General features: G+C 46.6%; 1 protein-coding gene across 1 annotated transcript; it reads right to left on the bottom strand.

Annotated features, from left to right (window-relative positions):
- Positions 1 to 9,419: 9,419 nt before the first annotated feature.
- Positions 9,420 to 13,875, bottom strand: NEU1 (neuraminidase 1). The gene is made up of 6 exons (XM_015081685.3): positions 13,623 to 13,875; positions 12,983 to 13,175; positions 12,001 to 12,263; positions 11,307 to 11,489; positions 10,953 to 11,175; positions 9,420 to 10,849 (listed from the first exon to the last, which is right to left on the bottom strand). Exons 1-6 carry the CDS (start codon positions 13,785 to 13,787, stop codon positions 10,623 to 10,625), a joined length of 1,254 nt encoding a protein of 417 aa, XP_014937171.3. The 5' UTR covers positions 13,788 to 13,875; the 3' UTR covers positions 9,420 to 10,622.
- Between the last annotated feature and the right edge of the window lie 111 nt (positions 13,876 to 13,986).

Here is a 13,986-nt window from a genome sequence, read left to right as displayed (position 1 = left end):
AGATTCTGTGTCTCCCTCTCTCTCTGCCCCTCCCCTGCTCCTGCTCTGTCTCTGTCTCTGTCTCAAAAATAAACATTAAAAAAATTTAAAAAAAAGAAAATTAATATATACATTAAATTATATGTGTATATGTGTGCACATGTGTGTATATATACACATTTAGCAGGTTCATTTCAAAGTGAATTATCATGACATTTTATCTCTACCTCAACATGCATGTCCACAATGTAAGGCATATCCACTATACTGTTATCATACCTAAGGAAATTGGCAATAATTCATCCTTTTACTTATACTTGATATTCAGAGTTTTCCAACTGTTCCCCAAATGTCTTTTATGGCAGGTTTTTTTTTTTTTAATGCTTACTATTTTTTTTTTTTTTTTAGATTTATTTATTTTTGATTGACAGAGACAGAGCACGAGCGGGGGAAGAGCAGAGAGAGAGGGAGACACAGAATCCAAAGCAGGCTCCAGGCTCCAAGCTGTCAGCACAGAGCCTGACACGGGGCTTGAACTCACAAACTCATGCGAAATCATGACCTGAACCAAAGTCGGACGCTTAAGCTACTGAGCCACCCAGGCGCCCCTAATGCTTATTTGTTTTTGAGAGAGATAGAGCATGAACAGGTGAGGGGCAAAAGAGAGGGAGACACAGAATCCGAAGGAGGCTCCAGGTTCTGCACCATTAGCACAGAGCCCGACTCGGAGTTTGAACTCAAGAACCACGAGATCATGACCTGAGCCCAAGTCAGATGCTTAACCAACTGACCCACGCAGATGCTCCCAGTTGTTGTTTTTTAAAGAGCCAGTATCCAGTCAAGGATCAAACACTTTATTTTATGTTACATCTTTTGATTCTAGAATACCCTTCTCTTTTCTCCTTTCTGGGGGCATTGATCTTTCGAAGGGACTAGGCCAGTCATCCAGTCATCTTGTAGAGTATTCCACGTATTGGCTTTGTCTAATTGTGCCCCCTGGGTGTCTTTAACTTGTTCCTGGATCTCCTCTGTATTTTCTTTAAACTGGAGGTTGCCCCTAAAGGCCTACTTAGAATGTGGTTACATAGTCTGGCCAAGAACACTTCACTTGGCTGTATACAACCACAGATATTTATTCCCTCACAGTTCTGGAGGCCAGAAGTCTACAACAGTTTCATTGGGCCAAAATCAAGTTGTCCACAGGGACTTGTGCCCTCCAGAGACACTAGGAGAGAAGCCATTGCTTGTCTCTTCCAGCTCCTGGTAGCTGTTGGCATTTCTTGTGACTTGTGGTCACATCACTCTAATCTGCCTCTGTGTCACACTGCCTTCTCTTCACTCTGTGTTCATTGAATCTTCCTCAGCTTTCCATATATATGGTTGCATTTAGGACCCACCAGATAATCCAGGATAATCTCCCCATGTCAAAATCCTTGATTTTTTTTTAAGTTTATTTATTTATTTTGAGAGAGACAGAAACAGCGCAGGTGGGGGAGGGGCAGAGAGAGGGAGAGAGAGAAAATCCCAAGCAGGCTCCACACTGTCAGCACAGAGCCCAATGTGGGGCTCCAATCCACGAAGCCACGGGATCATGACCTGAGCTGAAACCAAGAGTCGGATGCTTAACCAACTAAGCCACCCAGGTGCCCCTCAAAATCCTTGATTAGATTACACCTGCAAAGATTCTCTTTTTCCCTAGAAAGGCAGCATTCCCAGGTTCCAGGGGCTAGGATGTGGATATTCTTTTAGGGGGTCATTTTCAGTTTACCACATGCTATGTACTTCACAGGGCCTAGTATCAGGGGGATCATACCTACATGTCCCATTCTGGTTTTTGTTTGTTTGTTTGTTTGTTTGTTTGTTTTGTTTTTAAAGTAGGCTCCATGCCCGATGTGGGGATTGAACTTACAACCCTGAGATCAAGAGTCATATGCTCCACTGACTGAGCCAGCCAGGCACCCTCTATGTGTCCCATTCTTCTTCTTCTTTTTTTTTTTTTTTTCCTTTTTAAGTTTATTTATTTATTTTGAGAGAGAGAGAGAGAGAGAGAGAGCATGCATGTGTGCATGCTGGGGAAGGGCAGAGAAAGGGAGAGAGAATCCCAAGCAGGCTCCATGCTGTCAGTGCAGAGCCCTTAAGCAGGGCTTGATCCCACGAACCATGAGATCATGACCTGAGCTGAAATCAAGAGTCAGACACTCAACTGACTGAGCCACCCTGTGACCTCATGTGTCCCATTCTTGATCTCAGCTTGGTTGCCCAGTTAAAGTGGTGACCCCTAGATGCCTTCATTATTGAGGTACTCTCCCTGCTTGTGATTGGTGCCAAAAAATGAAAATCCATATGAACGAATATTCAGTTCTCTATCAACCTTTAGCCTAATGATTTTAGCAACCACTGAGGATCTTGAGGGGGGAAGTGTTCCTTGACCCTTGTAGGGTCCCTGGCTGGGTCTGAAAATTAAGACAAATTAGCAGGAAAGAAGCATACAAATGTACTTAATATAAGCTTTACATGACACTGGAGCCTTCACATGGAAATGAAGACCCAGGGACATGGTGAAACCTACTTGCTTTTCTGTGGGACTGAACAAAGAGGCAGTTGTGGGAAAATGACCAAACTGTGGGGAGATGACAGGAAATCAGAATAATTTTAACAAGGTCTCAGTGTAGCATTCACTGAGTCTCAGCCTCTTGTCCTTGAAAATGAGAATGTCTTCCTTCCCCTGGCTAAAGGGAGGGCAACTCTCACATGGGAGGTTTATCTCCTGCTTTCAGGAAGAAAAAGGAAGGCCAGAGGGCTCTTTTTGCAGTTGTCGTTTCTCAAGTGCTCTTAATACAAAATAATCAACATGCCAAGGCAGCATGTTTTGGGGTGATGTGCTCTGAACTCCTTCACCTGAGTTATTTCATTCGTTTGCAAAATGATGATCTAATTTGATTATTATTCCTACACTTATTAGATGATATTGTGCTGTAAAATAAGTAATAAATAACTTATCTCATCAACTGATATTTTGTCTAACTTGAATTACTTGTTCCTGCTGAAAAGGCAGGATAAATGATTCATTCTTTTCTTTTATTTATAGTATTATATGTGTAAGGAGTTGGTATAAAAGTCTCTTCCAATGGTGGTAAATGAATTCCCTCTCTTTTTTGTATACATGACTCCAGTGAAATTGCCCTGTGGTCCCCTTTGCCCTTATCAAATGCCTTGCTGATACCCAGACATGCTAAGACACTGTCCTCCCCTAATCTCCGCTTTTAAAATTGTGGCCAGTGAGGGGAGCCTGGCTCACTCAGTCAGTTAAGCATCTGCCTGCCTCTTGATCTCAGCTCGGGTCATGATCTCACAGTTTATGAGTTCTAGCTCCATGTCAGGCTCTGGGTTGACAATACAGAGCCTGCTTGAGATTCTCTCTCTTCCTCCCTCCCTCCCTCCCTCCCTCCCTCCCTCCCTCCCTCCCTCTCTCTCTCTCTCTGCCTCTCCCTCTCTCTCTCTCAAAATAAATAAATAAACTTAAAAAAATATTGTGGCCAGTGAAATGCTGTTGGGGTTGGCATGACAACCTCAGCAAACCCATGATAGTTCCTGGATATTGCTTGGGCTCCTGCCTCCAATAGTAGTAAGGGCATCTCAACATCTCCAGGGGGTTAATTTTTTTTTTTAACATTTATTTATTTTTGAGACAGAGAGACAGAGCATGAACGGGGTAGGGTCAGAGAGAGAGGGAGACACAGAATCTGAAACAGGCTCCAGGCTCTGAGCTGTCAGCACAGAGTCAACACAGGGTTCGAACTCATGGACCGTGAGATCATGACCTGAGCCAAAATTGGACGTTTAACCGACTCAGCCACCCACGTGCCCCATCCAGGGACTTAAAAATAAAAGAACCTGGGGCGCCTGGGTGGCTCAGTTGATTAAGTGTCCAACTCTTGATTTCAACTCAGGTCATGAGCTCATGTTTTGAGAGATTGAGCCCCACATCAGGCTCTGGGCTTACAGTAGGGAGTTTGCTTCGGATTCTCTCTCTCCCTCTTCCTCTGCCCCTCCCCAACTCGTGCTCTCACTCTGTATCTCTCAAAATACATAAATAAACTTAAAAAAATATTATTAAAAAAAGTAATAATAACAAATAACAAAATCAAGATCTATAGATGGCAAACAATACATGTCCCTTAAATTGGTTAATTGATAGGAACATAACAATATTAGATGGGCTTAAGATACTGAGGCAAAAAGCCAATTATCTATATATTATATATACAGTGTATATAATAATTATGTATAGTTTATTACTATTACTTTTTATTTTATTTTTAATTTTTTAACGTTTATTTATTTTTGAGACAGAGAGAGACAGAGCATGAACAGGGGAGGGTCAGAGAGAGAGGGAGACACAGAATCTGAAACAGGCTCCAGGCTCTGAGTGGTCAGCACAGAGCCCAACGCGGGGCTCGAACTCACAGACCGCAAGATCATGACCTGAGCCGAAGTCAGACGCTTAACCGACTGAGCCACTCAGGTGCCCCTACTATTACTTTTTAAAAGTAAGCTCTAGGCCCAAGGAGGGGCTTCAACTCATGACCCAGGCAGCCAGGCACCCCTAATTATGTACAGTTTAAAGAAGACTAATAACATGTATTATCACTGAACTTAAGATCTGGTGCCGCTAAACTTGTGGCTTGCAAATTTGGAGGCCACAGAGAATGTGATTTCTGGTCCCAATCCCACAGGAGTATGAACTTCTCTTAGGAGTTTTCCAGACACGCCTCCCCCACCTGAATCCAGAACAAAGATGGAGGCCAGTTCACCCACTGAAGATACTTGGTTTACAAAAAGAGGCAGCCAGCTTGTGAGCTGTAGTTTGCCAATTTGGTTTTTAGAAATATTGCCTTCAAATATTATTTATCTTGATTCCAGAGTTTTTTGGTGTTCCCTTAAGTTACGCACCCAAAGTACAGTCCTGCTTTGTTGGGGGTAAAGGAGGGGGCAGGAAGAACGTTCTTGTTTAATTTCTAGTCCTCCTCAGGCCCCTGGCTTTATCTTTGGACTGCAAATCTGAGGTCCACTGAAACCCCGATTTTGGCACTGAGCATTGGCTGATGTCCCCAGGGCAAATGGAGCCTCCAAGTCCACTTGATTTTCTGGATTCTTGCTTTCTATTATTTATGGTTTGTGAAGATCCCTTACTTTTGTGTTGGCTAAGCCTTACAGTAAAAATGTGGGTTTTTTTTTTAAAGTTTATTTATTTTGAGAGAGAGTGTGTGTGAATGGGGGAGGGACAGAGATATATATAGAGAGAATACCAAGCAGGCTACATGGAGCCCCATGCAGGGCTCAAACTCAGGAACCACAAGATCATGACCTGAGCCTAAACCAAGAGTCAGACACTTAACCAACTGAGCAACCCAGGCACACCTGACCTTTTCCCACTGTTTTAAGGGCAGCCTGAGGACTGGGAGAGAGAGCCCAGAGTTGGTTCAATTCTGAGCCAAGACGCTGGGGAGGGCTGAGAGTGTGTGAGGGGAGGCAGCTGTGCTAGGGGTGGGCTCCATGCTAGAATATGGCTGCTTACCTAGGAGGCACTCCACCAGGCTTCAGTCTCGAGTCAGCTCCATCCCATTTGTACAGATAAGCACTATAGCTTCCTCTTCTAGCTTCCTGACATTCCTTCCAATTCCCCTTTTACATTAAAAGAAAAAAAAAAAAGCCAACAAAAAGTTCTTCTACCCTTTCTGCACACTTGACATTTGTTCTCATCCTGGTTTTCAAACTTGAATGTGCATAAGTCCCCTGGAGAGTTAATACACTGATTGCTGGGCCCCACCCCCAGAGCTTCTGGCTCTGTAGGTCTTGGTGTAGGGGTGGCTTTGGGGTTCTGGACAGGGGGGCAGTCAAGCATTTCTAACATGTTCCCAACATGTTCCATCTGGGACAACACGTTCCATCTGGGACGACACTAGCTCCTTACCCACCTAGATTTGTCTTTCCTCCTGTATGAGGCACCCACCATGTGCCATCTGTTGTGGCGGGTATTCAAGATGGGGTGCCTGGCTGGCTCAGTCAATAGAATCTTAATCTCGGGGTTGTGAGTTCGAGCTCCATATTGGCTGTAGAGATTAATTAAGTAAATAAAACTTAAAAAAAAAAGATGCTTGGGTAAACAGGTAGGTTTCAAAACAGCAGGTTAACCCTGCTAGCTTTAAGGGTTATTGGTTTCTTTAGACATAAATTCTTCCTACTTAGTTTCTCTTTTGAGATCTTTTCTACAGTGTTTTGAAGTTTATTCTTTCTGAGTCTAGGCTAAATGTCTAAGAGAAAGTTTCCGAAAGTGCAGTCTAAAGACCCCAGCATCAGCCTCTCCTGCAGTTCCTGTTAAAATGCGAGGTCCCAGGGGCGCCTGGGTGGCTCAGTCAGCTGAGCGTCCAACTTCGGCTCAGGTCATGATCTCACAGTTCATGAGTTCGAGCCCTGCGTCGGGCTCTGTGCTGGCAGCTCAGAGCCTGGAGCCTGCTTCGGATTCTGTGTCTCCCTCTCTCTCTGCTCCTCCCCTGCTCACACTGTCTCTCTCTCTCTCAAAAATAAATAAAGATTAAATTTTTTTTTTTTTTTAAATGCGAGGTCCCAGACCCTTACTAGAATACTGAACCTGAAGGTCTGGGGTGGGGCCCAGGGCTCTGCCCCACCCACTCCTGGGGAGAATCCTCTCTCAGCTGAGGGTTGGTGGCTAAGAAGGAACATGGTCACTCTTCACAAGCCTTCTGCCATGTCTACTTCATGACACAATAGCTCATGGGTCAGACATTCATGGCATCATTTCCTCTCTTTCTTCCAGTATTTCTAATAAAGTTGTTTAGCAAGACTTTGTCAGATGTGCAATTTTTAGTGGTATTAGCAGATGTCCCAACTGCTGCAGATGCCACCCCCTTAATTCTTCCAATGCCATACCTATTTCGTGATCTGCATTAGAGAAGCAGAGCCTGGGGGCACCTGGGTGGCTCATTACGTTAAGTGGCTGACTTCGGTTCAGGTCATGATCTTGAGGAATGTGAGTTGGAGCCCCATGTCGGGCTCTGTGCTGACAGCTCAGAGACTGAAGCCTGCTTCGGATTCTGTGTCTCCCTCTCTCACTGCCCCTCCCTTGCTCACACTCTGTTTCCCTCTCCCTCAAAAATAAAAATAAACTTAAAAAAAAAAAAAAAAGAAAGAAAAGAAAAGCAGAGCCCTACAACCAAGCTGCCCAGGGTTCTCTTTTCTTTTTTCCCCTCATATATCCCCCTGCTTCCGCGTGCCAGCCAGAGATTCTTCCTCTCTGTCTCCTGTGTGGTTGCTAATAGTGTGATTTACTGGCCAAGTCAAAGTATTACATCAGTTTACTCACAACTGGCAAGGAAAAGGGGGAAATTAAGCATTTACCCTGCCTTTCCCTACAAACCATGCTTCAGGGTAATCCAACAGCCTTGATGAGGGACAGCTCTTTTTTTTACCGAAGAATTCCAGGTAACAAATGGGGTAGAAATAATAGAATTTAAAAATCAACATTTCACAACCCCTCAAAATAATTGATTCAGGCAAAACCCACCTGTGAATGAAATTGACAGTTGGAAGGTTGTTGGGGGAAACTTACAAAGGAGGGGTCAGGCTGTGGCCATCTGAACCCACTGCTCAATCTCAGCTTTACTCTGAGAGGGAGGGGCAGACAGTACTTGCCCCCCACCCCCAGGACTCGCAACAGGAAGCACACAGCACCTGTGAAGGATCTTGTCCCACTGACCACCCCCCCTCCCCAGATGGAATGGGAAGCCAAATCTTCAGGTTTGATCATTGGAAATGTGAAAGATAGACGAAGGAGTTAAATGACACTCTGAGGAAGCTGACACATCAGAGTGGAACGTTCTATAGGATGAATGCCTTTATTTCTGCATAGGTGTTATCAAGAAAAACAAAGAGGAGAGGTGGGACTATTGATCAACCTAGGTTTAAGACACATCAAAATAAAATGTACAGGGTTTCAGGGTGCTTGAGTGGCTCAGTCGGTTAAGCATCCAATTCTTGATTTCAGCTCATGATCTCATGGTTTGTGGGTTCAGCCCTGCATCCGACTCTGCACTGGCAGTGCAGAGCCTCTCTCGCTCCTAAACATAAATAAATAAAATTAAAAAAAAAAAAAAAAAAGGAAATACGTAGGTTTTTTGGATCCTGATTTATTTTATTTTATTTTATTTATTTTATTTTTTGAGAGAGAACAAGCAGGTGAGGGGCAGAGAGAGACAGAGGGAGACACAGAACCCAAAGCAGGCTCCAGGCTCCAAACTGTCAGCATAGAGCCCTATGCAGGACTGGAACTCACAAACTGTGAGATCATGACCTGAGCTGAAATCAGCTGCTCAACCGACTGAGCCACCCAGGCACCCCTGGATCCTGATTTGAACAAATCAACTATAAATAAGACATTGAGACATTTGATGAAATTTGCACATTGACTGGGTATTAGATGATACCAGAGTTAATGTTACGGGTGTGCAATGGCATTATGGTTACATAATAAAATGTTCCATTTTAAAGGGTGAGATGCACACTCAAGAATGTAAGGGTGGAGGCACCTGGGTGGCTCAGTTTATTGTTTGACTCGATTTCAGCTCCGCTTATATTTCAAGGTCGTGGGATCCTTGTTGGGCTCCTTGCTGAATGTGGAGCCTGCTTAAGATTCTGTCTCTCCCTCTGCCCCTCTCCCCTGCTCTTGTGTGTGCACTTTCGCTCTTAAAAAGAAAAAAAAAAAAAAAAGGAAAAAAGGTAGGGATGAATGTCACAAGGTCTGATATTTGCTTCAAAGTATTTCAACAAAGAGGGGTGCCTGGGTGGCTCAATTGGTTAAGCATTTAACTCTTGGTTTTGGCTCAGGTCATGATCTCACAGTTTGTGGAATCAAGCTCTGCGTCAGGCTTGGTGTTAACAGTGCAAAGCTAGCTTGGGATTTTTCTCTCTACCTCTCTCTCTCTCTCTCTCAAAAAAAAAAAATCAAAGTGAAAAAGAAAAAATAAGAAGCAAACGTTGGATACATAGGGTGTACACGGGGTTCATTAACCCATTTTCTCTACCTTTGTTTTCACAAATGTCTGTAAGTCAAAAAATTAAAGTATTACATTATTGACCACAAATTCTGGATAAAATATAACAAAATTAAATTACACCATATCCTCATATACAGTGAGATTATTCCATTTTTTCACTTTTTCTGATGGAATGAATTATCCTAACATTTCTTAGAGAAGGAAGTTGAAAGTAAAATAAACTGCAACTGTATGTCAATGTGACCCTTATTCCTCAGTCTTTGACATTCTTTCATTTTTTAAAATTTTTATTGAGGGAGAGGGGGGAGGGGTAGAGGAAAAGGGAGATTTTTTTTTTTTTTTTTTTTTTTTTTTGAGAGAGAGAGAGAGAGAGAGAGAGAACATGAGCAGGAAAGGAAAGGAAACAGAGAGAGGAGAGAAGAATCCCAGTCAGGCTCCACATTGTCAGCACAGAGCCCAATGTGGGGTTTGAACTCATGAACCATGAGATCATGACCTGAGCTGAAACCAAGAGTCAGGATGCTTAACCAATTGACCCACCCAGCGCCCCCTGAGTCTTTGAGATTCGGACCACCAAAGCTTATGTAGGCATTGTATTTTCTTTCCACATGGAGTAAAGGCATGGCTCTTCCACTCATCTGTTCTTTTAATAGCATCTGCCTTAGGATGGTGCTATTTTCTCAGGTAAATTGTCACAATGCTTATTTCTCTGCTGGGCTGGGCTGGCCTGGGAAAGGCTTTCCATCTGCATTTCACACACCTGCCCCCTGGCTTGATGGAAGACAGTATCCCACTCCATCTCAGATATAAAACAGAGCAGATTGCTTAATATCTCATGGGGCTCCCCCTGCTACTCCTCATGACACCTAGGAAGATGAATCTGTTTTTCTGTGATGAGGAAGATGTGAAAGGGAAAAGAAGATTTAACTGCCAAAGTGCTGCGACTTTCATGGGCAACAGCAGCTTCTTCCACAGAGCTCATTCCCAGCCTCTTACAAGTGTACGTGAAGAACACGCATCTGCATGGACAGAACCACAGAGACATTACAAGTGCTCACTCTCCTTCATTAAAAACGTTAAGTTACAAATAGTTCAATTTATAAATAGTCTAGGTGGGTGGCGCACCTAGTTCTTTACCCTGAATCCAAATATTGCCCTTACAGTACTTTCACCAACCTGCTCCATAGCCAGTATCTTACCCTAAAGAGGAAGCTCAGCCTTCCCCAATTCCCTGAGTCCAAATATATCCAATTCCACAGGCCTACCTAACCCCACCTAAAAAAAGGACCAATCACTGCCCTAGGAAGGCAGAAGGGGGTAGGGGGCCAGAGCCAGCAATGATGTGGAAGGGACGTGCTCCCAAGTGAGGGCAGGACACCCTGTGTGGAAGAAGCCAGGCTTGTAGTCCTAAAAGAGTGACTTCCCTGTCAAAGAGAAATCGATTTTGCAAAAGGCTACAGTCTACAGGCAGGTGGAACTGTCTTTTAGGCACCTCTAGCAGACCCGCTACGGGCCCATGGTTCTGAAGGCTGAGTCCAGGGCCTTCTACTCTGGTGTCAGGTGTGCAGCTCAGAGTGTCCCATACACGCTGACTTTGGCCAGGGAGATGCTCTCGGTGTACTGATTCCGGCCTTTCTCATACAGGACGTAGAGCTGGGGGGCCTGGTCCTTCCCGCCCACATTGCCCTCCAGGGCTGCCAGTGAGGAGTAGCCACTGGGGCCTGGCCACAGCTGGACTGTCTCTTTCCGCCATGATGTACCATTGCTGAAACTCCAGCGCAGGGTCAGGTTCACTCCTGGGGAGGGCAGCAGTGTCAGAAAAAGGAGGGTCTGTGGCCACACCTTCTCTAGATAAAAGGGGCTCCCCTGATGACCCCCCCCCCCCCAACAGACACTCACGGAACTCTGGATGGGCTGGATTGGAGAAGAAGACAATGCCGGAGCTGGTGGCTACAGCTCCTGCAGCTACCACAGGGTCCACAAGCTCAGGGTCGAAGGTCACATCACGAGGCCGTATGGTATCACAGGCGTCATAGCTGCGGAGGACAATTCGGCAATGGCAGTGGTAGTTGTTTTGGTTCCGGGCGTTGATGACGACTGAGCCGTCTGGGAGCTCATAGGGCTGAAGAGAGGGAAAATGGCTTCAGGAAGACCCAGGGAGGGGGCAGGGCAAATCCTGGGTCTGTGAGTGAAATGGTGCTCTGGAGGGCAGGGCCGGTGGAGTGGGTGGGGAATAGCCCGTGGACTCCTGACCTGGCACTCATCAGGGTTGAAATCGTTTTCCCGCTTGGGCTGGCCATAGGGGATGCCGCTGACCCCACTGCCATAGCGCCAGGTGGCACCGTGATCATCACTCAGGAGGCAGAAGACCCCATCCCGCTCCAGTGTCCCATGGCCACACACGATGAGGCGGCCCTTCCGCGGCTCCCGCTGTTTCTGTGGGAAAGGAAGCTGGATGTCACTGAGGGAGACACTGTAGAAGCTCACAGGTAGAGAAGGAGAACCCATCACCTCCTAAGTGTGAGAATACATCTGGTCCTCTTCAATTCTGTCCTTGGTACTGAGGGTCCCGGGAGGATCCCATAAGTATCCACTGCCTGAATTAAAAAACTCTTGCAGAATAAGCTCCTTTAGGACATCTAGGGTATACACCGGATAGGTTGTGCATCAAACAAGGGGGTCCAGCCACAGAGGTGTATGGGAGCTTAAACCCATGCTTGGTGTGCTCACTCACCAAGCTGTGTACAACCCCCACATGGGAAGACAATGGCAAAATTCTATCTTTCCTCAGGAGGGGGTTCCTCCCAGGATGCCCCTTTCTTCCAAGGAATCCCATCTAAGAGAAAATCTGACTTCATAAGTCCTTCTCCCTGGGAAAAAGTCTAACTGGGGGCATCTTCCAGACTCTCCAAAGGGCAGCCCCCTCTACCCATCTCAGGATAGAGACCTGAATGCCTGAGCCTGGTCCAGGGGCAAACATCTCGGTGCCAATATCCAAGGAGAGGTTCCGGGGAGGGCTCCAGGAAACACCATCATCTTTGCTCCACACCAACATAGTGGAGGCCACCTGGCAGCCAGCCTTATGAGCACAGAGGGAATAGAAAAGAAACACCACTCCTGTCTCCATATCATTCACCACTGCCCCCAGGTTCAGCCCATCCGGGGTGTCCCCATCATCTACAATGAAGGCTGTAGGAGACCATGTGCTGCCTAAAGAAAAAAGAGAAGAAATCCAGGGTGAGCACTCGAAGCCTTTTCTACCTCTCCCTGTTAATTTCCACCTCTTGCTAGGGCCCCAAGGCCTTAGAATGGCCCCAGAGCCCTAAAAAACCTGCCTCCCCCGCCCCCCGCCTTACGTGTCTGACCTTATCTATTCTACCCTTGCTCACTCCATCCTATCCCACAAGCTCCTTCTCATTCCTCAAATAGTTTTCTCCTGGAGAAAAGTCACAGGCTTGTGACATCTGCCTGGTACATTCTTCCTCAGGGTTACTCTCACCTTCTTTACTCAAAAGTCACCTACTTAAAATTGCAACCAATCTGCAACATCTTGTTTTATTTCTCTCCATTATATTTATCCCTTTCCAATACAAAAAATAAACTCGCCTATTTATTATGCTTATTGTCGGTCTCCCCACAGACAATAAGCCCCATGAGGACAGGGATTTTTGGTCTACTTTGTTCACAGCCATATTCACACAACCTAGAACAGTGCCTGTATATAGCAGGTGCTCAATAAATTTTGAATGTTCAACCCTAGGTGATTACAATTTCCAGATCACTGGTCTGTACTGCTTCCCTCCTTAAGTCCCCTCAGGGACTCAGGCCTCCAGCCTTCCCAGAGGTCCTATGTCAAGAGCCCTTGGGCAGGTCAGTCTCCCCACCCATCCAGCCTAACACCAGCACTTGCCACTCAGGAATCTTTATACCTTGGTCCAAGGACCTACGAAGAGCAATGAACTTGGCCCCCTCATCCGATGTGGACATTTTTCTGGCCTCAGCGAAGGCAAGGAGAGTGCCCTGAGGAGTGGTTGTGATGAGCGGAATTCGGAAGGTGTGCACAGAACCGATCTGCCTCCCGCTTACCCACAGCAGCTGCTCCATGGTCACCAGCGGCTGAACCTGCGAAGGGAGGAGGAAGGATCGATACAAATTTGACTTCAGGTTTTAGGACGGTTGAATAGTGGCTCGGAGTCTAGTGTCCCTGGGAAAGACAGGGTGCTGGGAATCAGAGTGGGAGGGGGTGTGTGTCCTAGAATAAGGAAGGGGAACCCGAGGACAGTTTGGAACAAGCTGGGGGCTCGGAGCGGGGGAAGGGCTCTGAGGGGAGAAGGAACCTTCTGGGAGGCTGGAGCTGGAGAAGGAGCTGGAATGAAGAGGAGACTCAGAGGGCAAGAGGACAAGGACCCGTTGAGGAAGAGGGGTTGGGAATGGATGGAGGGAACGGGGTCCGAGAGCGGCGGGAGAGTCCCTCGGAGGAGAGGGATCTCAGCAGCCCGCGTCCCGGGGGACGCTGGATACAGACCACCCGCGTGGGTCGGGGATGGGGATATACGAGGGGAGACTCACCAGGCTGAAGTCATTCTTTGCCCTGGCGCCAGATTCTGCCAGAGACAAAAGCAGCAGGAAGATGATCGTGGCCAATACCTGAACTCTACAGCCTCCCCAGAACCCCGGCATCCGCGGGTCCCCGGGTCTGCCCAGGAGCACTTGTCCTGCTCGATCCGCCATCATCTCTCCCGGGGCAGCCAGACCCAGGCCCCCTGGGTTAGACGCGGGCTGGCGTCTGTCAGCTGACCGGGCCCTTTAAATGCTAGCTATTCCCTCTCCACCACCCCCACCCGTCCCGAGTCGAGCCACCTGTCGCACTTCCGCGACTCTAATTGGCTGACTCCTCACTCTGACTCCTCACATGACCTTTTAGCGCCTTGGA

Source organism: Acinonyx jubatus, chromosome B2 (assembly GCF_027475565.1).
Source record: "Acinonyx jubatus isolate Ajub_Pintada_27869175 chromosome B2, VMU_Ajub_asm_v1.0, whole genome shotgun sequence".
Taxonomy (NCBI): domain Eukaryota; kingdom Metazoa; phylum Chordata; class Mammalia; order Carnivora; family Felidae; genus Acinonyx; species Acinonyx jubatus.
Note: the sequence above shows the minus strand (reverse complement) of the source record. Positions and strands in the feature narration are given on the sequence as shown.

Excerpts from the sequence above, each read along its gene's own strand:
- NEU1 (XM_015081685.3), bottom strand. The coding sequence starts at position 13,787 with ATGATGGCGGATCGAGCAGGACAAGTGCTCCTGGGCAGACCCGGGGAC. Across the intron at positions 12,264-12,982 it reads TCGTAGGTCCTTGGACCAAG|GCAGCACATGGTCTCCTACA; the intron begins GTATAAAGATTC and ends TTTTTTCTTTAG. Across the intron at positions 10,850-10,952 it reads TCCAGCCCATCCAGAGTTCC|GAGTGAACCTGACCCTGCGC; the intron begins GTGAGTGTCTGT and ends TGCCCTCCCCAG.